Here is a 26276-nt window from a genome sequence, read left to right as displayed (position 1 = left end):
AAGCGGGTTTAAACCCGTTTAAACCCATACCCGCCCAACCCGTAGCGGGCGGGTAACAAAACCCGCCCGCTGTTTGTGGGTGCGGGGTTGGTTATGAAAAAAAAACTCGCGGTCTGTGGGTGCGAGGTTGGTTTTAGCTTATACCCGCCCATACCCGCCCATGTGCATCCCTATCTCGGACACACATCCGGGTCAAGGAGATGCCTAAAATATCTGATGGTATCCTTAAGGATATCCCTAGATAATATATGTAAAAAAATTACAAAGAACTTGAGTGCACGCTATACATAAATCCTGATTTCATCGAATTATCAAAAAATAAAATAAAGAAGAAACTGAATCACCCAATTACCATGACATGCTCAACTAAGAAAATTTTAGAGACTTAACCTGTATCGTGATCATTGCCACTAAAAACACCTCCACAGTAATATATCGAATTGGAGACATATAAGTTCTTCTCAACAAAACGTCAACAACCTAAAACCTAAATATCACGAATTGATCAGAACAAAAAAATCACCGAAATTAACGTAACAAATGATCAGTACAAATAAAGCACCGAAACTGCAGAAAATATAGAGAAGAAGAAAACATTAGGGGTTTGGTTTCGTCTTTGTCGGTAAGAATTTCAGAGAACCAACAAAGATGATCCGTAAACAAAATCAAAAATTATATTAAAAGGTTCGAGTGAAAAAATTAGGTAAGTTCGCATTTTAGGTGTATACACACTTTTGATTTAGGAAATTTAGCCTATTCCAGTAAGTAAATATACATGCCAAAATTTCATTTATTTCCGTTGCCAAATTTTGCATAAGTTGCCACCAAAGGACCGTCAGATTTGGCGAAATATAACAGCACCTAGATTTGTTTCCAAAAATATACTATAAGTTAGAGAAAAAAAATCAAAAAGTATCTTTATTTTTGGAAAAATCAAAAAGTATATATATAGCAAAAAAATCTTATTTCCTATAATATTAAGTGTTTATCAAGGAGAAAAAAGATAAGAGAAAAAAATATTGGGAAAGATACCAAAAGAATAAACTATAATTAAGGGAAAAATATCCAATATTTCTTTATTTGGAAATCTTCGTATTTTTCCAAAAAAAAAAACGTTTTTTTCCAAAAGATTTTCGTAGATTTTTCTATATATAGCATAATGTTTGCAGTTAATTTTGAAGGTCTGGATTTTATTAAAATCGTGTAAACGTGGTGTAAGAAAATCCCAACCCTACCGATCAATATGGAGCATTAGATCGAGCCAATTTTATTAAAAATTAACGGCCACGAAATGTAGGGGGTATAAGTTGCTTTTCGACCAATCAGGAGCGAGGGTTTTGTTCACTGGCCAATAGGAGGGGAGGTTACCGCAACTCTCGACGTGGAGTGAGAGATGGCGTGGGGTTTTTAGGTTGTTGATGGTTAGTAGTAATGGCTACAAGTGCCATAAATTTGTTTTGGGGTTTTGGATGGAGTTATGGAGTGACCGGGACTTGATTTTATTTAAATGTTTAGTTGATTCCACTTTTTTTTGACAACTTGTGCTAGCTGGTCCCAAATTTGGAGGCAACTTGAGCTAGTTGGCTCCATTTGTTTGAGGATCTTGTTCCTGTATATATTTTCTTGGAGGAAACTTCAGAAAGTTGCTTCCAATTTTGGAGCCAACTTGTGCTACTTGTTTCCATTTTTGGAGCCAACTTGTGCCAGTTGCTTCCACTTTATGGAGCCAACTTGTGCTAGTTGTTTCCACTTTTGGAGCCAACTTGTACTAGTTTCTTCCGGTTTTAGTGGTTTTACTTTTGAAAGATAGTGAACTTTCTTTCTTCTACATATGCAGTTCAATTTCTTTCTTTTATATATGCAGTTGAACTTTTAACTTGCAGCATTGATTAGTTTTCACAAGGTGGCAATGACCTCTTGTCAATTGCATTAGTTCCTTACTGAAATTGCATTAATTTGTTATTTGATTTTGTTTATGCACGCAATGGAATGAATTTTATAAAATTATATGGACTTCAAAGTCTTAATGTTATTGAAATTGAAATCTATATATTGCAAAGAGCTTGCTTTTGGCTCCATATTTTTGAGACAACTTGAACTAGTTATCTCCATTTTTGGAGCCAACTTGTGCTAGTTCCCACCAGTTTTGCTAAACAAATTGTTTGAGTTCTGTTTTTTTGCGAGTATTCTTTGATTTGTTTTTTCCTGATGTGGTGATTTTTTTTTTGTGTTTGCGGGAAAACATGGTTGTTTGTAGAATTTTTGTTTTGCAACCTAAGCATCAACTAGCGAGATGAAAAGAACTGTCAAATATTCTTGGACTTCCTGAAGACCTTATTCAGTTTTCTTACAGTGTTCATGAAGCGTTGTATATCATTTATTTGTATTGACTTAAAATGTTTAGTTCACTGTTATATCTTCATCTAGTGCTTGTTCAAGTACTTCATCTGGTGCTTGTTCTTCGTCATCTAGTTGTGTTTCAAATGGCGAAGTATCTGTGTTGTAGAAGACTGGATTGATGATATATTTGTTGCAGAAGACTTGAATTATTTTAATAGATGATCTTAGAGTTTCTAAACACTTAATTTTTTTAGTTTGTTATGAATGTTTAATATTTTTTTTTTATGTAAGGATGTCTAGATTAGGCTCTGTTTTTATTTTGTAGGAAAATTATGTTGGTCTTGGCTCCAGATATGGAGACAACTTGTGCTAGTTTTGAAGGCAACTTGTGCTAGTTGCCTCAGGATTTCAAGACGCCAAGAGCTAGCTAATTTGCTCCATACTTTTCGAACAACTTGTTCGTGTACATTCTTTTTCCGAAAACTAGTGTTAGTTCCAGAAAAATGAGAATTGTGAGGGTTGGTTGGCATTTTTATCTATCACCTTTCAGTTTTTTTATACCTGCCACAATCCTTTACCTACATCAAATCTATCCATTATGTCATTCAAAACATTAAACTAAGACAAACATATATACTATATCTAATTAAGAGTGTGTTTTCAGAGCATTTTTTCTGCAAATTTACATCAGTTCATGAGTATCAATTAGTATTTTTTTTTCTTTTCAAATCTAGCTTTCACCCAAACTCACATCTGTCTTTTTGTATCTTCAATTTACCATTTTCTTGCAGCAACTTCAAGATGCAGAACGCCATCTTGATTCTTTTCTTCTTTATTTTGGCAAGCATTACTTCCATTAGACAGTTATAACTCTTATGTTTCACCAACTTTTCATAAAACAGACACATATGCACATGTATAGTGCACAGTCAAGAGAAATATGCATGGGTTTGTGCTTGAGTTGTACATGTTTTGCCCATTTCTTCATATTTTTTCTGAATCTGTTTCAAAGCAAGAGAAATAGTTAGTTATAATCACTTTGAAGGTTACGAAAGCTAGCTCAAATTGTCTCCAAAAGTGACGACAACTTCTCAAGTTGGCTCCAAATCTGAGAGCAATAAACTACGATTGAACAATAAACTTCAAAATGTATTACTAATTCAACACACTAAATGAAACAATAAATTGAACCTTGAACTTCAAATACTACTAATTCAATGTTATGGCATTAGTCTCAAAAAAGGGACCAATCTGGTGTTTCTATCACAAGAACTTTCATACTAAAAGACAACACAAATAAAAATGGGTGTGAAAATAAGTACATGGTTCATCTAAAGTAACTCGGGACTATGTGAAGAATTTCGGACCTCCCTAATATGAATACCAATGTATTTTAATGTAATGCACCCCTTAAGTCATTTTTATTTGTGTCTGATACCTGTATAAAATTTACAATAGTTACAACTTAGAGCTCGATTTGTCTCTAAATTTGGGAGAAACTAGCACGAGTTGTTTCCAAATCTGAAGCTAACTCAAGGAAAGTTGTCTCCATATTTGTGAGAAACTAGCACAAGTTGGTTCCAAATATGTGAAACGCGAAAAAAGTTCAATATTAACACAGATGATATGCATGATTCTAATTTTGAAACCTCATGGTATATCAATCAATTTTCAAATACATAGAAGCTCGTTACATCCTAAAACTTGTAGCTAATCGAATAGGTCTAACTAAAACTAATGGACAACGACTCACAAATATAAAAAGTTCCTGTAGCAATTTGAAGCAAAACATATCTTCAAAGCTAACAAAAACTGTTTGAAATCCTTAAGATATACTCCCTCCGCTCCTTTTTAATAGGCTGGTTTTGTTTTTAGAGAAATTTAAGGAAATTAAGAGAACTAATCATTGAAAGTGGTCCTCATGACACTTGTCAATAAAAGAAGTGAAGTGAAATGGTTCCCATGACACTTGTCAGCAAAATAAGTAAAGTGAAATGGTCCACATGACACTTGTCATCAAAAGAAGTTAAGAGAAAAGTGGTCCCAGAAAATTAAAGTAACATTTGACTTTCCCAATTAGGAAACCAGCCTATTTTTTTGAAACATTTATTTATACAAACCATCCTATTAAAAAGGAACGGAGGGAGTAGTTACTACCCAGGTTATCAACATAATAATTCCAGAACCTAAATAAAATAATGTATAAAAACAATTTGACAGTTGAATCATTCAACATTTTCATATAACTACCATCAACACCGTCACCACTACCGTATACAACTACCACCCTTCCAATTAGATGCTTCTAAATTTTATAGTGTTCATAAAACTACCAGGTTTTATACGAATCAATCAAAATATCAATAACAACACATCATATTAGAAACACCTTCAACTTTTTTTAGAACTAAAAATACGAAACAGTGTGTACAAGAAGTAAGAGTGGGTGAGATTTTTTTTTTATTTTATTAACAACATCTCCATCAGTTTTCATCCACCAAATAATTAAATCATTCATATGCAACATAATCAGTTAAATGAAATCATTAATTATAAAATAAAATTGACGAATCAATCAGTAGCAGTTAAGGTTTCAAACGAAAAACAAAATCAAACAAATATTTAAAACAAATGATGTATTAGACCCTAACAAAATCAAATTCAAACCAAACTAATCGAAACCTATAATATCTGTTTACCTTTGCTTTGTATCTTCAAATTATTGTTGCTGAAGATGATAGTAAATCGATTTTGGAAAATCAATTACAAACCCTAGTTTATTTGTCCTTCTCATTCTCTGTTAAAATTGGTATTCTAAATTTCTGTAATACTATCTACAAATTAATGATCTGTTTGAAATCTACGAATTTTATGATTTTTCTAGACCATTTTGTTTTCTTTTTATAGATCTGATTTTGGTCCCTTTAGGTGAGAGAGAAAACTGAGAATGAAAAATGACGCCAGGATTGTTGTAACGGTTATTTATACAAGGAGGGATATTTTCGTAATCTACTAGTCTCCGAGATGGGCTTCTAGAAGCTTGGGGATATATTTTAAGTTTAAAAGAGTATTATTAAATGGGCCTGATACAAGGGTATATAGATAATGTTTCCTAGGAATTACTGGTTAATCCATTCTAGGAGACCGGTATAGTGTGTAGTCCACCCATAGAATTGGTTTAATCGGTGGTCCAAAAACATGTTTTTGGACCAAATAAATTACTAGCAGATCCAAAGCACGTGCGAGCCTTGTAATGTAATTCCAGAATTGCCCTGTATCTATCTATTTCATTCTCCCCTGCGTATTACTGTGAATTTTTTCTTTTAGCTCTAAAATTTCTCTCTCGACTTTGAAGGAACAATGAAGATTTTATTTCAGCTCAAACGAATTGCGAATTCAAGTTCGATTGATTGGATAGGTAAGTTGATTTAATTTATGTTTTTTTCTTTATTATCTTCATCTGATGTTTTTTTTAGGTTTGTTTGGTTGTCATTTAAATCTGAGATCCAAATCTCTTGATTTCACAGACATAACAATCATTGTTTCCTGAAATTCAACATCCAATTTTTAGCTTAGGCTTCATTTTGGTATTTTTTGGTTGGTTTGTTTCCTAATTTACTATGTTATAGTTGATGTCTTGTTATTGAATTTGAGTAATTCGATCGAAAATGAGAATTATGTAATAGTTTATACATTTTTGGATTGGGGAATGTGTTGTTGGTATGGTGTTGTGATAGATATTATTGTTTTAGTGGTAGAATTCAATGGTGGAAACATTAAGTGTTTACAAGATCTAGGTTTTGAGGTTGGAATTTGTTGCTAGATGGATTATATGAGGTGTGAAAACATGGTATTAAACTCTTCGAGGTATTAAACATGGCTTATCCATTGTTTACTGGGGTCGAGGGGGCGCTTCCCCCTCGTTATCAATTCATTTTTGATGAATATCTTTTTAATGGTAAATGTAATGAATGATTTGAGTACATCTTCGATGAATATATTTTTGATCGTAAATGTACGATCCCTGACACACTCAAACATATATTATCTCCTCTCCTGGTCCTTGGTCATGCGGAGATATAAGAATTGGTTTCGTTTGTATTTTGAAGATGGGTGTAGATTCTAGCACAACAAAGAAGATTAAATCAGCTTCTGCAGAAAAAAATCAGAAACACTAGAAGCCAGAGTTAGATGACTAATTGTGTGGTATACATTCATGTAAATAGTTACTTTTTGGATTTCCTTGCTAATTGATAACTATCTGTTCATTGTGTTTTCATTAGGAGGAATCACAGGAGCGAGATAAAATGTCTATTAATGCTCAGAGACGCTAAAGTTGATGAAAAGGGAAATGTTCTCGATGTGAAAGATTTTAATGTCATGTACATGGACTAGAACTTGGCCCGTGCCGTAACGGCACGGCCACGAAAATAAGTGAAAAAATTATTTTGACCAGTGTTATTCATTTGTTGTTACTATTTAAAGTGACAATTGTTCTTCACACATTTTGATTATTATTTTTTCTTTTGTATTTGACCGAGCTTATTTTAACACCTAAAAAATCAAGCACAATTTGTAAAATATAATGTTATTTGTGTCATAACGACATCGAATAAAAATTGCACACTACTAAATTGACTAATTGTGATACCACCACCAGAACCACCCATTACAACTACCTTTTTCACCAGCAGCATTGCTGCCACGGGCTCCATGCACCGCCACTCACAAACATCACCCTGGTTACCCATAATATATATTGATGTAATTATTAACATTGTTATTATCTATTGAATGAGAGTATATATTCATTTAGATAATTAATAAGACATTTATCATGAGAGATTAATAAAATATTCATTATGAGATAATAATGATGTGCACAGATTAAGACCGTTAGATATGAATTTCTAACTTTCAATCATAGACGTGTCTTATAAACACTTACTTAAACAACCATTGATTTATCTTCTCCCTAAACAAATCTTGAGGATGATACTAAAAACAATTGATAAATTAAGGCACTAAAGATTTCGAGGATGATATCAAATCATCAAGGAAATAAGATTGAGCTAAAGCATGTTCTTGGATTTAATTTCTTTTGTCTCTTTAGTCTATCTCTAGTTACCAAATTTATTTCTGATTTAGGTTTGCTGAAAAGTGGGGAACTAAAGTTTTTAAGTCCACTCCTCCTTCTGGATGTGAGTGAGAGAATCAATTTTTTAATTTTATGGGAATGTAGGTTTTTTATTTTTAGCCTATCAAATTTCTCCACATTGCTTTTGGTTTTTGGGATGGGAAAAAGAGAATATGTACTGCATTATTTCCCAATTAAAGCGTGTATTCATAGGATCGACCACAGACGTGGATTTATCAATCGGGAGGGCAAATCAAGATCTCTCTTTATGTTAACTAACTTAGTTAAACTCTGTTTTATAATACAGAATAAAGAAACATGAAAAAAAATATCACCTAGATATGATATAACTCATGTCATAACCGTGCGACTTAGTAATAAGTTAATATATTGTGTACTGATTTTGATTCGTATCATTCGTTTGCAGTTCTTATTTTAATTGTCATGTATTTTCACCGAGTTTATGTTATCATTAAGACGATCAACCACATTTTATATTCTTTATAACGTTAACCAATTTGTGGCGAAATATTATTAACAAAATATATTACTTTCACCAACACCCATCACATCCAAAATATCACTTGATACCACTTCTTCCCCCACATCACCGTTGCTTCCACCCCCAACCACTGGACGTGGTTTTTAACTTTTAATCACAGACGTCATGAGAAAAGTTAATATTGAACAAACTTAAGTCGTCAATTAATTTATTCCACTATTTTTTTTATTGGTTTGTTTTTATTAAATTCTCTTTTATATTGTAATCAATTTTATTTAACACTGAAAGTCATGATTTGTCTGATCGGGTATTATTTGGGGGATCCAGCGGTATATGATGATATTGCCTTATGATATCTGGTATCATACACGAAATATTTGGTTTTTTTCCTTACCAGTCGTGCGAAAAATAGCTAACTGTATCTTTCACAATATAATATTGTGCGTTTGTAAAGACAAAAAAATATTATTGTTCACTATTATTCACCAACACCCACCACCATTAGAAACAGTCATCGGCACTATTTCTTCCACCACCAGAGAAAGACCAACACCCACCATAATATTTTTGTGTCTTTAATATCTCTACCACCCACTACTTCATCCAATACCACCATTAATATTTATTAATATAATTTTTAATAAAATTATTGTTTGCTAATAAAAATATGTATTTATTAGATCAATTAAGGGGCATTTATGATGAAAAATTAATTAATAATTTATTATGAGAAACTAATGGGATACTAATTAATAAAACATTTATAATAGTTTGGTTGAACAAACCAAGACCGCGGATTTATCTTCTTCCTAGACAAATTTTGGCCACTACTTACATAGCCTTTAGTTCAACGTAGATTTAGCTAGCGCTTAACCCGTGCTGAAACGGCATGGGCATAATTTTTATCTGGATATTAAATTTTATATTTGTTAATTATCGAGTTTACTCTCCTTATCATTACAAAAATTAAGACAAAGCCAATATATATTTTTACTCTTTATTCCACAAATCTTTTATCATGTTTGATATTTTGACATTCTCCCAAATAATGTTTATTCTTGCCCTCTTTCACAACAAAACCAACGATATTTGATATGTTTTATAGTTCGCAAAGACAATAACATATTATCTATCATTTGAAATGGTATTTCCCTTATACATCTCCCTTATTTTAGTGACCGCGCAAAACCAAAACATCGAACTATGTAAAATAAAACAAAATTACATCACTCAAACTCATTCTTCCTATAAATAATTGTGTCCCATAAGCTCGAAATCCTTGCTTATTTTGTCCCATTCTTAAATAGACCAAAAAGATTAAAACTCTGAATGGACTCTACAATACATATTACATCGTATGTTCTTATATTTGAATAACACAAATAAATACTAATTCATTTATCTAAGCCACTATATCATAAAACGTTGATACATTTCAGATGGAAACCCATTCGACTTGGAAAAGATATATCTCCAATTCTTGAAAACTCTCAGACAGTCTACGACATCGATTTTCTAAATATGAGCCATTTCAGATGGCAACCCACCACCAAAACCACTAATTACCACTACCTTTTCCACCACCATCACTATCGTCACCGGCTCCATACATCTCCAATCTCAAACACCACCTGGGTCATCCACCACCATCACTATCGTCACCGGCTCCATGCATCTCCAATCTCAAACACCACCTGGGTCATCCCTAATTTCTATGTATATGATTATTAATAAATTTATCATTTATTTTAATAAAAATATATTTAGAAAAATGTAATGGGTTGAAAAGAATTTTAAAAGTTATTATGATTCTTTATTTATAAGTTTATTATTTATCTAATGAAAATATATTTATTAAGATAATTATAAGACTATTTAATAAAAATATATTTAGAAAAATGTAATGAGTTGAAAAGAATTTTAAAAGTTATTATGACTCTTTGTTAACAAATTTATTATTTATCAAATGAAAGTATATTTATTAAGATAATCATAAGACATTTATGATAAGAGATTAATAAAGTATTTATTATAAGAAATTAATGATTCAATAATGATGTGAACAACCAGTGCCATGGATTTATCTTTGCCAGAAATGAATCCTGGCCGCTCTTTATCTTGCCTAAGTTGTCCAAACTATGCTTTATAAGGGAGATAAGGAAGGTGGAGATCGTGAAATAAATGTAAGTTTTTTATAATGCTTGTGATTTGTTTTTGTCTTTTTCTTCTTTTAAAGTGTATATCTCTTCCTGTTATAAAGTGTATATCAACATTATTTATTGATGTTTACACTATACACTAAGTTGAGGACCAATCTCTGGTGATCAAGATTGCAGAAGTCTATGCAATAATCCCCACTTTCTTTTAAAGTGTATACTAGTAGAATTAATTGATATGTAACGATGGATATGTAGGCGATGTTCTAATTCTTAAATATTTTTCAGCTGTGTAATTTTTTTTCGTTTTTGGTTTCAGTTTTGTAGCTGTCTCGGCTAGTACTACAGCGTTGTGCTGTCTTTTGAAAAAGGTCGATTTTAGTAAGCTTCAAAATGGCAGGTAATATATTCATGTTTGTTGTTGAGTCCAATGCCCTCGTATGTGCACTTGTTTCCTATGTGTTGAGAGGTATTCATAGATTTAGGGGATCATTCATCCTTTTTTTGTCATTTTAATGGGTGTCCTAATGTGGTGGACGTATAAATGTTGTTATATAGAAAGTTGGTAGTACAGAGAGGCCATGGAATATATAGAGGAAGTAAGTGGGTACAGAAATTTGTTATATTTTCACTCATTACATATCAATATCTATTCTTTTTGTGTGCGCACAATGATTATGTTATTACAATGGGGATTGTAAATTTTCAATTCTTGTGTTTTTTCCAGTACATGTACTGTGATATCTACTAGGTTTCACTCAGTGCATATCAATCAATATCTACTAGGTTTTCACTCAGTGCATATTGATATGCACTAGGTTTTCACTTAGTGCATATTGATATGCACTAGTATTTCACTCAGTACTTATCAATATTACTAGCTAGAAAATAAAGGGTGAAACTAGCGTAGTAGACCCTAAAAAATACATATCGATATGTACTAGGATTTCACTCAGTAAACTGTGTCATGTAAATTGTGTTGTATGAGCTGTTATATGTATTCATTTCGCTAACATATTATCAATATTAAAAAACTTATGATTTGTATATTTTTGCTAAACGTGCAGTTGGTAGGATGCCATAGACGTTTGGGTAGACGTCAGCCCGGTCAAGCTTTCGTGGACGTTGTTGAGACACAAATGTTCTTTGACTACTAGCCAGAAATTTGTTTTACTTGGTAAAATATATCGTACTTCTGAAAGTAAAGACCATCTGTTTGGAAGTATTAATTTGTGAAACTTTTGGGTTTATCCATTTTTATTTATGTATGGATAATACTTTTTGTATAGCGGGCATTGAAAGAATTGGTAATTGTTCGTCTGCCTTTTTGTTTTGGTGTGATACTTGGTATGTTTGTGTTATTTCATTAATATGGTTATTTTCTTAGAATAGAAGCTCAGTTCATTTGTATTTATAGATACAAGAAAAGAAACTACAATTTGTAATCATTCTCCGGATCCTTTTATCCAAATTTTGTAGGTTGATTGTTGGTTGAATTAGTTCTTACTGCGGCACTACTTTCACAAACAATACCATTTTCTTCCTTTGAAGTGTCAACTGACAGTTCATAGTATTTTTTCCTAGGGTAAACTTGCTTAAAGGGAATGATCTTGTTTTGATCAGTTGACCATGCACGTATCCGAATCGCTAGAATAATTGTGTAAAAACTTGAAAAGTCGATACTCGGTACACATCAATATGTATTAACGGTTTCATTCAGTACATATCGACATGTACTATAGGATTATACTAATTATACAGTTGAGTACATATTGATATGTACTAGACGATCATTATGTTGGTTGTTGGTTGAATTAGTTCTTACTTCGGCACTGCCTTCATAAACAATATCATTTTCTTTCCTTTGAGATGTCAACTGACAGTTCCTAGTATTTTTTTTTCCTAGGGTAAACTTGCTTAAAGGGAACGATCTTGCTCTGATCGGTTCACCATGCATGTAGTATAATTGCTAGAATAATTGTGCAAAAACATGAAAAGTATGATACTCGATATGTACTAGACGATCATTATGTTAACAATTACGTATTGAAAGAAAATAAACACACCCAATTTCTCACAGTACATACAAATATGTACTGGAAGGTGATACTATCAAAAACCGCCAAGTTTCTGCCAGTACAACCAAATATGTAATGTAGTTTTTACCAGTATAGATAAATATGTATTGGAAGTTGACACTGTCGAAACGAGCTAGTTTATGCCAGTACAAACAAATATGTACTGCAGTTTCTGTCAATACATACATCCAAATATGTACCGCAGTCAATACATCCAAATATGTACTGCAGTTTCTGTCAATACATACATCCAAATATGTACCGCAGTCAATACATCCAAATATGTACTGCAATATAGTTACATATGTACTGCCAATCGACACCGTCAAATCCCACCTAGTTTCTGTCAGTACAACCAAATATGTATTTCAGTTTTTATGCAGTGTTGAATCGTACACATCAATAAGGAACAAAAGTGAAGTAAACATTTGTGTTGGGTATTCAAGCATAAAATAGGGTATTACCCGATACATATTGAAAATGTATCCTCTTTTTTAAGAACATACTGCATGCTATTTTTCTTCCGCATAAATTTGCAAAAATGAAAGAGGTTTATACAAAAAATCAAAGAATCAATTTTTCTTTCGATACATACTAATACGTACTGTGTAGGATACAAAACAAAAAGGAAAAGAAGTGAAAATCTATTTTTGCAGGACTATTTTTGAGTACTACTTATTTTTTGCGAATAACAGAGATAACATATTTTAGAAAGAAAGTAACACATATACTATGGTTATAGAGATACATAGCCATAGTTTCTCCAGCACCACCACATCAATATCTACTCCTTGTTTCATATGCCTCCGCCGCCATTGATAACTTCATTCAGACACCAGTGAATAATTTCACCTCTTCTCTTTCTCCATGATTTTTTTTCACCAGATCTGTTTAGGTTTTTCCCTCTAGCTTCTCCTTCTCACGCGCCACCACTATCAATTACTTCCTCTAACGCTGCCGCCATCAACACCTCAGATTTTACTTCAAATTAATTGATCTCTCTGACGCCATCAACGCAACCTATCTTCTCCTTTTTCGTGTTTTAGTTGTTTCTTTAATCTGATAATCACACGTATAACGGGAAGGGTTCAGTCGTAATTTCCATCTTTTTTGGACCTCTCATTAAATGGTTTTTCCCACTGGACTACGGGATAACTACTACACGGGTTCGTGGACCAACTAGCAAATCTCCCAAATGTTTCCCACGTATAAAAAGGAACGATTTTTTGGGGACCATGGTTTTTCTTGGGGGACCATGGTTTTATTTTGGGTAAATAAATTAGAAGTAAATATAGGTCACCCCTTATCTAGATATTTATATTAATACCTAAATTACCCTCATGATTAATTTTGGGTGATGATTAGCTAGTGTTAATAATAGTTAGTGTAATGATTAGTGAGATGATTAAGTTAAAGATAATTAGTGAGATTAAAAAATCAGATGACTTTTTTTTTAAAAGTAGAATTATTGAGAGAGTATAGTTAGAGAAGATGAAGAAGGAAAACTTGAAAAACGATGGATTTTACCAACCAGAATCGGAGGAAGGGTATTTGGGTACCCAGGTATGCTTCAAACTTAGATAATGTTGGTTGAATTGCTCCAAACTTTCAAAAAAATGAAATTTTTAATGTAAATTTGGGCCAGTTCGGTTAACCATACGTCAACAACATGTAACCGAACACATCTGAAAGTGTAGTTCGGTTACCATATGTCAAGAACATGTAACCGAACACACCTGAAAGTGTAGTTCGGTTACGTTTTCCAAACACGCAGGTTACCGAACTCGCTCGTCAATGGAGGTTTTGGTCGTACAGTGCAATGTTCGGTTACCTAGGATAAAATGGTAGGTAACCGAACTTTGAACTTGACAATTTATTTGAGTACATCTTGTGTGTTCGATTAGTTCGCAAACTTCAACTCAACCAAGTTCCCAACCGAACTTAAGGTTAAAAGTAACCTAGTGTTAGAAGTTCGGTTGGTTCGCAAACTTCAACATATTTTGCGAATCAACCGAACTGGGCTTATAAGTAGAGTTCGGTTACAAAGAAAATTTAATAATTTTGCGAACGAACCGAACTTATGGACTTGTATTGTTATAATACAAGGAGTTCTAGTTAAAAGTATTTTTTTGCGAATCAACCGAACTTTGAGTTCGGTTAAGAAAAAAATAATTTGTGATAACCGAACTTTTTACTGAAAAAAAACTCCATTCAACCTCTCCGCAACTTCCATTTTCAACTCATTTTGATGATTAGTTCTCATTTATTCAACCAAAAACGAATGACAAGTAATGGGTTTGTGAGAATATCTTTGTTAATGTTTTAAATTAAGCTATATATATAGTGGTGGTGGTGGTAATCGGAGGTGGTGGTGGTAATCGGTGGTTGTTGGTGGTGATAATTGGAGGTGGTGGTGGTGGTAATCGGCGGTGGTGGGCGGTGGTGATAATCGGTGGTTGGTAGTGGTAATCGGCGGTGGTGGTGGTGGTGGTAATCGGTGGTTGGTGATGGTGGTGGTAATCGACGGTGGTGGGAGGTGGTGGTGAGAGGAGGTGGTGGTTATATATATATGTAGAGAGAGAGAGGGTTATTATGTTGGTTTTAAATTAAATTAGGTTAAGGATAGGTTAGTCATTTCAATGTTCTAGGACACTCCTTATAACTATAGGGAAGGTGGCTTAATAAGACCATGGTCCCTAAAAATCATTCATAAAAAGTGAACCCCGCGAGCCCACCACCAGGAATTATAAGGGGCCCATCTATGGTGCCATACTCGTGAGAATTCAGGGTTCAATCTCCCGGTCAATATACAGTACCATTTACGCTAAAATAATGAAAGAGTAAAAAGATACGGTATCTACCTAAAGGATCAGAAGGTTGCCTGGGTGGGAAGCAGCACCAAACATATTGGTCCCACTTCCATCACTATCTCCACCACCACCACCACCCTCATCATCATCATCTGATTCATCTCTCTCTGGTCTCGTCTATGCACACCTACTTCTTCTGATTTACTTCTCTTTCCCTCTTTAATTTCTTTGTTGCATACCATTTACTGCTACTATTCTTTCATCAGTCGTCACGAGTCAAATATATTAAACATCTCTCCCTAACTCACTTTAACTATCGAGTATTGTAATATGGAAGGTGGTTTGTAATGGCAACTGCAAGATGAAACTTAGCTTATATAAAGACAACTCTCTTTATTGATGTTTATAAAATCTCTCAAAACTAAACACAAGCTCTAATCTTGCTCATATGATCAACCACAATTTTGGTGATCATATATATATAGAACTATGAATTCCTTTTCCTAGTCCTATTACCTTATTACATGTCTTTCCTTTTCTTAGAACTTAGCTAGCTCCTAATTCTTAGAACTTCATTTATTTCCTATTCTTATCCTAACCAACTTGTTAGTGATTTCTATATTGAAGATTAACCAACATTCTCCCCGTTAAGCTTCAACCTTACCCGTGACATATCTTGTACTCCAATCAGTTGTCTCATTTCTTCAAACTTGATCCGAGCTAATGCCTTTGTCAATATATCTGCTTTCTGCTCAGTTCCTGGTATGTGTTCAACGTTAATGACCTCCTTCTCGATGCATTCTCGTATGAAATGATACCTTTTGTGAATGTGTTTCATATTCCCATGAAACACTGGATTTTTAGTGAGTGCAATTGCAGACTTATTATCAATCTTGATGAGAACTTTTTCAGGTTCTCTTCCTTTGATTTCACCCAACAGTTCTTGAAGCCATATTGATTGTTTAGCTGCTTCTGTTGCAGCCATAAACTCAGCTTCACAGGATGAGAGGGATACAGTGTCTTGCTTCTGTGAACACCATGTAATAGGTGCTTCTCCTAGATAAAATATATGACCAGTTGTACTTTTTCCATCATCTTGGTCAATATTATGACTGCTGTCACTATACCCAACAATTCCTTTTGATCCTCCTCGACCATACTTCAATCCGCAGCTGATTGTTCCTCTTAGATATCTCAGTATCTGCTTTATTACATCACCATGAGACTTGCGTGGACTCTGCATAGAACGGTTTGATATTCCCACAGAGAAAGACAAGTCTGGTCTTGTGTGTAACAAGTATCTAAGGCATCCAACATTTCTTCTATAACTCGTTGGATCAATCTCAACTTCTTCTTGTGCCTTTGAAACTTTAAGTCCAAACTCCATTGGTATCTTAGTTGGATTACAAGTTTCAAGTCCTGCTTCTTTCAGAATTCTCCTTGCATAAGCTTCTTGTTTAATCTAAATCCCATCTACTCCTTGATGGAATTTTATGCCAAGGTAATAAGTGAGTTTTCCGAGGTCTGACATCTCAAACTTTGATGACATTTCTCTCTTGAACTCATTGATCACCTTAAGGGAGTTTCCAGTCAAAAATAGATCATCTACATAGACTGCAATCACAAGAAGCGTTCCCTTTTCTTCTCTTCTGTATACAGAAGTTTCTTTAGAACACTTTATGAATCTCATTCCCTTTAATATTTGATCTAACTTTGTATTCCAGGATCGAGGAGCTTGTCTTAGACCATATAGAGCTTTTGATAACTTATAAACCTTATGCTCTTGTCCTTTTACTTCAAAACCTTCTGGTTGTTCAACATACACATCTTCTCGCAATTCACCATGTAAGAATGTTGTCTTAACGTCTAAGTGGTGAATTTCCCATGAGTTTGATGTTGCCTCTGCAATTGATAAGCGTATTGTTTCAATTCTACCAACTGGTGCAAAAACTTCATCAAAATCTATGCCTGAGTCTTGTACATATCCTTTAGCTACAAGCCTTTCTTTGTATTTATTGACAGTACCATCAGCATTCCGTTTTATTTTGAAGATCCACTTAAGACCAATCACTTTTACCCCACCTGGCTTATCAACTAGAAACCAAGTCTTGTTTCTGTTGATTGAAATAATTTCTTCTCTACATGCTTGTGTCCATTTAGTCGAGACCTTTGCTTCCTGAAAATTCCTTGGTTCATCATTAACAGAAAGTAGCATAATCTCACATTCTTCTGCAGCTTGAAGAACATAATCCTCCAGATACTGTGGCTTTTGTATCTGTCTTGTTGATTTTCGCAGTGGAATGGGTTGAGTTATTTCATCGATCTCTTCTTCTTCTTCTTCTTCTTCTACTTCTTCGTTATTCTCAGTGTTTTCATTATTCTTTTCTTCTTCTTGATTAACATCATTGTTTCCATTGGTATTGATGATTATGGGTCCTTCGCCTTCATCAATTACTTGATCCCATCTCATGTGAAACATTCATGGATCCTTACTTGGTCCATCATTAGTTTCTTTCCAGTTCCAGTTTGCTTTTTCATCGAATACCACATCTCGACTCACTATTACTCTTTTCTTTGTTGGATTGAATAATCTGTAAGCTTTGGATCCAGGCTCAATTCCTAGATTCACAAGAGTCTGAGATCGATCATCCAGTTTCTTAAGAGTTGCAGAATCAACTTTTGCGTATGCTTTGCAACCAAACACTCTTAAATAATTTATGTTTGGTTTTCTCTTTCGCAAGCTTTCATATGGAGTCATGTATTTCAGAGCTTTCGTAGGTATCCTGTTTATTAGGTATGTGGAGTGTCGTACAGCTTCTCCCCATAGATAATTAGGTACCTGCATATCCTTTAAAGAACTTCTTGTCATCTCCATTAGAGTCATGTTTCTCCTCTCCACCACTCCGTTTTGTTGTGGTAGCCCTCGAACCATCTTGTTCTGAGACATAGTTTTTAAGGTTCTGAAACTTATGTCTCCTAACCTTGCGTGCCAGTTCCATGTCTGATCTTCCAGTCTCATATTCAGACACAATGGCCTTCCAATCATGAGACTTATCTTGTAGAGTCTATTGAGCGTGAGACTCTAACTAAAAGTCTTCCACTTGGGTCATGAACTGTTAGATAATCTTGTCGCATTCTAACATCACATCCAACTTTTGTAGCTTGTCCTAAACTTAGAATGTTTCTTTGTAAGTTTGGGATGAAGTAGATGTTTGTGACAAGCTTCTGTTCTCCAGTATTGCTCTGAAATATAATTGATCCTTTCCCTTCAATTTCTACGGAAGATCCATCCCCAAACTTCACTTGTCCTTTGATTTTCTCATTGAGTTCAGAAAAGTAGTGTCTCTTACCAGTCATGTGATTGCTGGCTCCATTATCTAAATACCAGATTCCTTCTTCTCCATCCTTTGATTCGTAGTTCTTTGGTATTTGTTTCCCTTCGTTTAAGAATACAACTTCGTGCATGAAAAGAGTTGTACCTGCTTCCCTTGTTTCATTCTTGTTTGCTTCTTCCATCTTTTGTATTCTTTCAGGGCATACAGAGGAGAAGTGTCCTGGTTTATCACATTTGTAACAAATAATGTTTGATCTATCCTTCTTTTCTTTCCCTTGATTTTGATCATTCTGACTTGTTGTTCTATCTTGTGAGTTAAACCTTCCTCCCCTTCCTCGGCCTCTGTTTACTCTACCACCTCTTCCACGACCTCTTCCTCTTGTCGCAGATTTTTGTTGGTAAGAGTTTGTGTACAAGAGTTTTCCTTGAGTTTCTCCATTGTTTTCTTCATCAAGGATTCTCTCTTCATATGCTTTCAATCTTCCAATTATATCTTCATAGCTAGTCTTCTTTAAATCTAAGACTTGTTCGAGAGAGGCTATGATATGAATATACTTGGATCTTGGTAAACTATTGAGAAACTTCTTTACCAGTTTATCTTCATCAATGGATTGTCCAAGTGATGCAGCTTTTGAGGCTATCTCTGATAGCTTTCCTGCAAAGCTATCAATAGTATCAGTGTCTTTCATCTTCACTCTTTCAAATTCAGACATTAAGGTTTGCAGACGGGCTTCTTTAACTCGATCAGCTCCGAGATTACGTGCCTTTATTGCATCCCAAATTTTCTTTGAAGTTTCCTGTTCACCAACTTGTAGAATAAGACATTCTGGTATTGCTTGAAAGAGTAATCCAATGGCAACATTGTTTTTGTCTGGGTCCAATGTACCAGGATCAATTGTTTCCCAAACTTTGTAGATTTTCATCAGTACCTTCATTCTCATGGCCCATACTGTGTAGTTTGTGGCGTTGAGGATTGGAACTTGTATTGATGGTGGCGTGAACTGTTTTGCACCAACAATGGTGGTTTCGTTTTTCATGGCTCAGAAACAAGCTCTGATACCAATTAATGGCAATTGCAAGATGAAACTTAGCTTATATAAAGACAACTCTCTTTATTGATGTTTAGAAAATCTCTCAAAACTAAACACAAGCTCTAATCTTGCTCATATGATCAACCACAACTTTGGTGATCATATATATATAGAACTATGAATTCCTTTTCCTAGTCCTATTACCTTATTACATGTCTTTCCTTTTCTTAGAACTTAGCTAGCTCCTAATTCTTAGAATTTCATGTATTTCCTATTCTTATCCTAACCAACTTGTTAGTGATTTCTATATTGAAGATTAACCAACAGTTTGGGTCTAATAGGTGGTGGTGGTGGAGGAGGAGGAATTTCATCAGGAGGTTCAACAAATGGGTCGGTATCAACGGTTACAAAAGCTGTACCTTTAAATTGCATAACTTTGATCATGAACTCATTATTGTTGCTAAACATATGGTTTGCTCTTTCTTGTTTGTATGTAGGATGTTTCTTAACACCGCAAAGAGGCTCAGAATCATGAGGACATCAGAGATGAATGGACTAGGTACATATACCTTATTGTCTTTTTTGGAGATTTTTCTTTACTTTTTATCAGTTCTGACTATTATACCAAGGTTTAATTGGTGTATACTAATCTCTTTATCTTCATATATTTGTTTACACCAGCTCCAAGATTTGAAGATCCTGAGAAACAAATGAAGAAGCCTATATAGTCTACTTGCACGAGAACTCGGGTAAGATGAATAAAACCTAAACCAAAGAAAGAAAAAGATATTTAGAAACTCAAGATGCAGAGCTTTTTGACTAGTAAAGATCAGTCTGTCACTGCCTATATTCTGGCCTTTTTAGCGGATATAACCCATGCTTTGGGAATCCAGTGTTGTTGTTTTTTTGGTTCTGAGTCATACTCCCTCCGTTCTTTTTTAATAGGCCAGTTTTGTTTTTAGCGAAATTTAAGGAAATTAAGAGAACTAATCATTGAAAGTGGTCCTCATGACACTTGTCAATAAAAGAAGTGAAGTGAAATGGTCCCCATGACACTTGTTAGCAAAAGAAGTAAAGTGAAGTGGTCCACATGACACTTGTCATCAAAAGAAGTTAAGAGAAAAGTGGTCCCAAAAAATAAAATAACATTTGACTTTCCCAATTAGGAAACTGGCCTATTTTTTTGAAACTTTTATTTATAGAAACTGGCCTATTAAAAAAGAACGGAGGGAGTACATGTTTTGGTTGTTCTGGTTTTTTGATCATCTAGGGTCATATATACATGCATGCTTAATCTGAAAATCTGCTTCGGCATACTGTAAATACGAGTGCTTTATTGCTAGTTAGCTATTTGAGTTTGTTCTTACCTTGCTTTGTTTCCTTGGCCATGGAATGGAATTTTTTGCGTTTGTTTCATTTTTACAATCTATTTGCTGCAGTATTGATAAACTTAAAAACAAATGCTAAATTAGAAAGAAGAAACAATAACTTTAGAATGCCGATGCCCATCATGTGATTTACTCAAATTTTGGATGTATGGTTTCTTCTGTAGAACTTTTCTGAAAGCTCACTCTTCCTTTCTAAGACCTTACTTTGAATCTAGTTAGGGGGATTTTAGGTTTTAGACTTTTTTTCCTTTTGTTTATGATTGCTTAATGTGAAATAACAATCAGTTTCTTTGTAACAAGTATAGTTACAAATAGATCAGTGAACATTTCTGAAAGACAGGAACTATTGCATAACGTTCTGACATCATTTCATATCCTTGTATCTTGGTTCCCGACTTCCTGATAAGGTAGTCTATATTAGCAGATATTCCTTGCAAAGTTGCTATAGTAAAACAAACCTTGTTAAAGTACTTGTAAAAATGTGCTGCGAAAAAGACCCTGAAATTGTTGCTATAAATTCATAAAATACAGTTATGGTGATTGATGTTTTTTTTGGAAATGTAAATTGTTAAATGAATACCTTGTTTGTATCATATTACTCTTCTGGATAAGAACTGTAAGCACGCCACTTAGAAAGTTTGGAACAAAGATCGCACTCACAGTTTAACAGAGAAGTTATTGAACATTGTTTACCATCATAGTTTCTTCATATCTATCTATCTGTCTATTAAAGGCACACCCGAACTAATTCCTTTGATACAAAACTTAACAAACAAAATTTACAGAAAGAATTACTGAACAAAATAACAGGCTCGAAGAACGAATTTCTTTTTCTTCATTTCGTTCTTACAGAAGACCAATTACAGGTGAATTACTAAAAATGGGTCTCTCTTTGTTGGAATTATTGCTGTCATTACTACTGCTTTTTCTTCGAGGCTTTGCTTCTTCTAACATTGTTATGACATCTCTCATGGAGGGCCTTTCTTTGGGTAGTTTGGCTGTACATAAAAGTGCAATCCGAAGAACAAGAAGCATTTCTTCTTCAACATGTTTACAACTTCCACCTACATTTGGATCCAAAGCTTCATCTAAAGTTCTGTTATTGCGGATCTTTTCTCGAACCCATTCTACAATGTTCACCGAGTCTCCGAATTCAGGATCTACTGGCCATCTTCCTGTTAGAAGCTCCATTAACACTACCCCGAAACTGTAGATATCGCTCTTCTCGTCGACCTTCAAGGTGTATCCATATTCTGCAAAGAAGGAATGCAAATAAAAGAATCACCGGTCTATTTAGTGTGAAGTGTAAACATTTTGATATAGCAGTCAAAATAAGTGTTCATGAGTAAGCCAACTCACCTGGTGCAATATATCCGTAAGAACCTGCAACCATGGATACCGTTTCATTCTTCTTGATCATCATTTTTGCAATTCCAAAATCAGCAATCCTAGCATCGAGATTCTCATCAAGCAAGATATTGTTTGACTTGATATCTCTGTGAATTACTGGAGGATGGCAGTCGTGGTGAAGATATGTCAATCCGTGAGCAACTCCGACGGCTATGTTGTACCTTGAAACCCAATCAACCAACAGTTTTCCAGCTTGTTTCCCGTGTAAAGCTTCGCCCAGACTTCCATTTTGCATGTACTCGTAAACGATCATTACCTCTGAATCGTTATGAAGGTACCCTAGCAAACGGACAATATTTCTATGTCGAAGCCTTCCTAGAAGACTCACTTCTCCCATTAGATCGTCATTCTCAGGACTACTTCCAGTTTCAATATCAGAGTGTGGTGATTTCCAGAGCTTTTTAACGGCCACCGTTGTCTGAAACCTTGGCATTTCAGCCTTGTAAACTTTCCCGGTTCCACCCATACCAATAACATTTGTTTCCTTAATACACGCGAGTAAATCAGCACTAGTGAAGTTAAGTCTCTGAAATGCTAAGAACCTCCATGGCCAGTCTCCATTTTTCTCACTGAATTGATCTTCAAAACAACTGACATTCGATTTCCATCTAATATACGCCCACCGACCTACAAAAATTGCTATTCCTAGAGCTATAACTGAAGAAATACCGACAAACCATCCGATCATTATGTGTTTCAACCGATTCTTCCTTTGCTTGCTCAATGAATTCATGTTGTAACTATGAGAACATGGTGGAAGAACACTCCCGCAGAGACCAGCATTGCCAGTAACATCATTTACGTTAATATTTTTTAGTATACCATTCGTAGGCAGTGGACCCTCTAGCTTGTTATACGAAATATTAAGCATTTCCAAGGCTGGTGAGCTTCCTAAATTCTGTGGTAATACACCGACAAGTGAATTGTTGGATAGATCAAGCATTGCTAACGAGGACATGACTGCCAACGATCTAGGAATTTCTTTGGTGAGCTGATTGTTGCGAAGATTCAGATTAATCAACTTTCCACAGGAAGCAATACTTGATGGGATGTTTCCATGGAAAAAATTACTGGACAGATCAAGAATGGAAAGTGAAGGGCAATCCTGAAACATGTCTGGTATTTCACCTTCCAAGTTGTTATATGCAGCCATGAAAGTCTGAAGATTTGGTATTGAAAGAATACTAGAAGGAAGTAATGACTGAAGATGGTTTCGAGATACATCGATGAATGAAACAGAAGTCGATAAACCAATCTCATCTGGTATTTTACCAGTAAGACTATTGTTAGCCAATTCCAACCTTTGAAGCTTTGGAAGTCTACCAAACCCAATTGGAATTGTTCCAGACAAAAAATTGTTGTGAATCCGAACTCGAACTAATGAAGAACACTTTGATAAACCGATTGGAATTGAACCCGTAAAACCATTATTGAAGAGAATGAGTTTAGTAAGATTACCTCGATCACATAAACCGCTTGGTAATTCAGCAGATAATGAATTTGTCGAAACATCTAACCACTGCAACGGAGACTTCTGACCAAGATTCATTGGTAAAGGACCTGTCAAAGAGTTATTCCACAGCTCGAGTACCTGTAACTCAGTCAAGTCACCAAGTCCATTCGGAACCTGGCCGGTTAACCGATTAGACATCAGATTCAAGAGCTGTAAATTCTTCAACAAAGACAATTCAGCTGGAATTTTTCCTGACAGGTAATTCTCAGAAAGATCTAACAGTTCTAATGAAGTAATGCTACCAATTTCGATCGGAATATCGCCTTTTAATTCGTTCCGGTACAGGAAAATCGTCGTAAGCTTCTTTAAGTTCCCCAGTTCAGCTGGAATGTGCCCACCAATGTTCCCAACAGCCAGATCCAAGTACTCAAGACTAACGAGCTCACCAAATTCAGCTGGGATTTCACCTTCAAACTCATTATATCCAATGATAATTCTCTGTAGAGATACTAGTTGTCCAATTTCTTTCGGTATTGGACCGGTAAGATTATTACCTGAAAGACCCAAAAATGTCAAATTCCGCAAACTTTTATACACTGCCGGGATCGAACCAGTGAAGAAACTCCCTCGAAAATCCAAGATTTGAAGAGACGTCGAAGTTGCAAGATCTTTCGGTAGCAGACCTGAGAAGTTGTTATTAGATGCATTAACAACTTTCAAGCCTACTGCATTACCAAGACCAACAGGAAATTCACCAACAAAGTTATTCTGACTAACATCAAAATTCTCTAGTAAAGTAAGTGTCGATATGCTTTTCGGCAATGCCGATGAAAACCCATTTCCGGATATATTAAAATCAGTTAAACTTTGTAACTTTTGAATATCATCTGAAACATTGCCACTTAAATTCATATAAGAAAGATCAAGTTTCTGAATCACTCCGTTAGAGTTGCATGAAATGCCACTCCAGTCACAATAATGTACAAGTTGTTTCCAATCTTTCAGCCGATTTGTCGGGTCTACTAAACTTGCTTTTATCGATAATAATATCGACGACGTTTCATTATCAACTGCAGAAACAGTAGCTGTAATACCAATGCAAGTAAAGAAGATGACTACAAACTCCCATTGATTGAACAAGTACTTGTTCATTTTCGACTTCATTGACATATTACTACTACTCTCTTTGTTTTGCTCTCTGAGTAGTTAGATACCAGCCATGATTGTGCGGTGCAATAACAAAAAGAGCAGAGGAAGATATTAAACTAAAAGGAAAGATGAATGTCAATATTAATGCATGATAATGGTTGTGAAGATTATATTAGTTTTAAGTGCTAGTAATATAATGTTCTTCGTGTGATCTTGGGTCCCGAATAGCTGTTAATATGGATGAAATGAAGTGTAGTTTAGAGTTAAAAAAATGTCTTGGAGTTATTAGTAAGTATTATCCGACATCAAACAAAGATTGTGTTTTTTTCTTTCTTTTTCCGTCCAGTTTCTTGCTTGGTATTAAAATTACTCCATTCTGCTTCTACTTCTGTGATGATGGATAGCCAACTTAATGTATAGTAAAAAATAGATTTAGTTTTGTATTTTACCCAAATTACATTTAAACGGCAATAGAGATAGTAAAAAAAAGAAAGAAAGAAAAGAACAGAGAAGCTAAAATTAAGTAGTGTATTTCTGTTAGTCAAGTAGTAATAATGCAAGACAATCAGCACAGAAAGATTATTGGTTGAGTGACAGAAGAGAGGGATTAGATTAAATTAAACCATAATGATGAAGCAATAAATGGAAGAATATCTTCCCATGTTAAGAGGAGATACACTCCATAAAAATACAACAAATTAAAGGTAAGGTCATATTTAAGTAATTTCATGATAATCCTTGTGTAGTAAAAAACAAATTAAAATCACAAGAAACTCAATAGTCCATAGTGGATGAGTGGATGGAAAAAGAAGACGAACAAGAATAATAATGCCTCCCTTGGAAAATGAAAGATCGGTCGATCAATCATGGAGGTGTGGGGTTCAGGAGTCATTGGACCCACCAGAACCCTCATTCTTTCTTTCGGGAAGATCAAAACATCGCCATGTCGTTATCACATGTTTCCACATGTCATAACCAGCCAATATAAAAAAATCACCGGTTTGTTTAGAAATAGTAGAATCAGAAGAAGGGAACCAGTAGTGGTAGTAGCGGGTTATATATGCGCAGCGATCCATTAAACAAATAACAAATACTGCTGTGTCGAGGTGGGAAGGAAGGAAGGGAAGGGAAGGGAAGGGAAGGGAACCATCTGACGTCGCAGCTTCTTTGGGACTTTCTCTCTATTATTGGGGTCCACTATACCTAATCTTAGTACCCTGCATGCTGAGTGCTGACATTATGGCCACCTGCGACCAGGTTGTGTTCCGTATTCCTTTTGTTTTTAAATTTCCCCTTGGGTACATGTTTCATGCATCACAAGGAATCGGCCGTTTTACGAATACAAATTGAAATTTGAGATTTGAGAACCATCAAGTTGTCGGATGGTTATCATGCTCTCTCCCATTGTGGAGGTAGGACCTGAATTTAGTTATTGACGAACCAATTCCAATTTAAAAGAATTTGGATATAGTCTAGGGGTCACTGTAT

At 34.8% G+C, this 26276-nt stretch overlaps 1 protein-coding gene and 2 long non-coding RNA genes across 3 annotated transcripts; 1 reads left to right on the top strand and 2 right to left on the bottom strand.

Annotated features, from left to right (window-relative positions):
* Positions 1-2959: 2959 nt before the first annotated feature.
* Positions 2960-5272, bottom strand: LOC113317687. Its single transcript, XR_003343842.1, has 2 exons — positions 5040-5272; positions 2960-3341 (listed from the first exon to the last, which is right to left on the bottom strand). It is a non-coding gene; the product is annotated as an uncharacterized LOC113317687 (long non-coding RNA).
* A 257-nt stretch (positions 5273-5529) lies between these two features.
* LOC113318164 lies at positions 5530-6912 on the top strand. Its single transcript, XR_003344306.1, has 3 exons — positions 5530-5595; positions 5696-5758; positions 6624-6912. It is a non-coding gene; the product is annotated as an uncharacterized LOC113318164 (long non-coding RNA).
* A 14594-nt stretch (positions 6913-21506) lies between these two features.
* On the bottom strand, positions 21507-24985 carry LOC113318665 (MDIS1-interacting receptor like kinase 1-like). Its single transcript, XM_026566870.1, has 2 exons — positions 22136-24985; positions 21507-22029 (listed from the first exon to the last, which is right to left on the bottom strand). The coding sequence occupies exons 1-2, from the start codon at positions 24807-24809 to the stop codon at positions 21623-21625; spliced, it is 3081 nt and encodes a 1026-aa protein (XP_026422655.1). The 5' UTR covers positions 24810-24985; the 3' UTR covers positions 21507-21622.
* Positions 24986-26276: the final 1291 nt, after the last annotated feature.

This window comes from Papaver somniferum, chromosome 10 (assembly GCF_003573695.1).
Source record: "Papaver somniferum cultivar HN1 chromosome 10, ASM357369v1, whole genome shotgun sequence".
Classification (NCBI taxonomy): Eukaryota; Viridiplantae; Streptophyta; class Magnoliopsida; order Ranunculales; family Papaveraceae; genus Papaver; species Papaver somniferum.
Note: the sequence above shows the minus strand (reverse complement) of the source record. Positions and strands in the feature narration are given on the sequence as shown.

Bases quoted from the DNA above. Each gene is read 5' to 3' on its own strand.
- LOC113318665 (XM_026566870.1), bottom strand. From the start codon at position 24,809: ATGTCAATGAAGTCGAAAATGAACAAGTACTTGTTCAATCAATGGGAG. The intron at 22,030-22,135 runs GTGAGTTGGCTT...CCTTCTTTGCAG, and splicing joins TTACGGATATATTGCACCAG to AATATGGATACACCTTGAAG.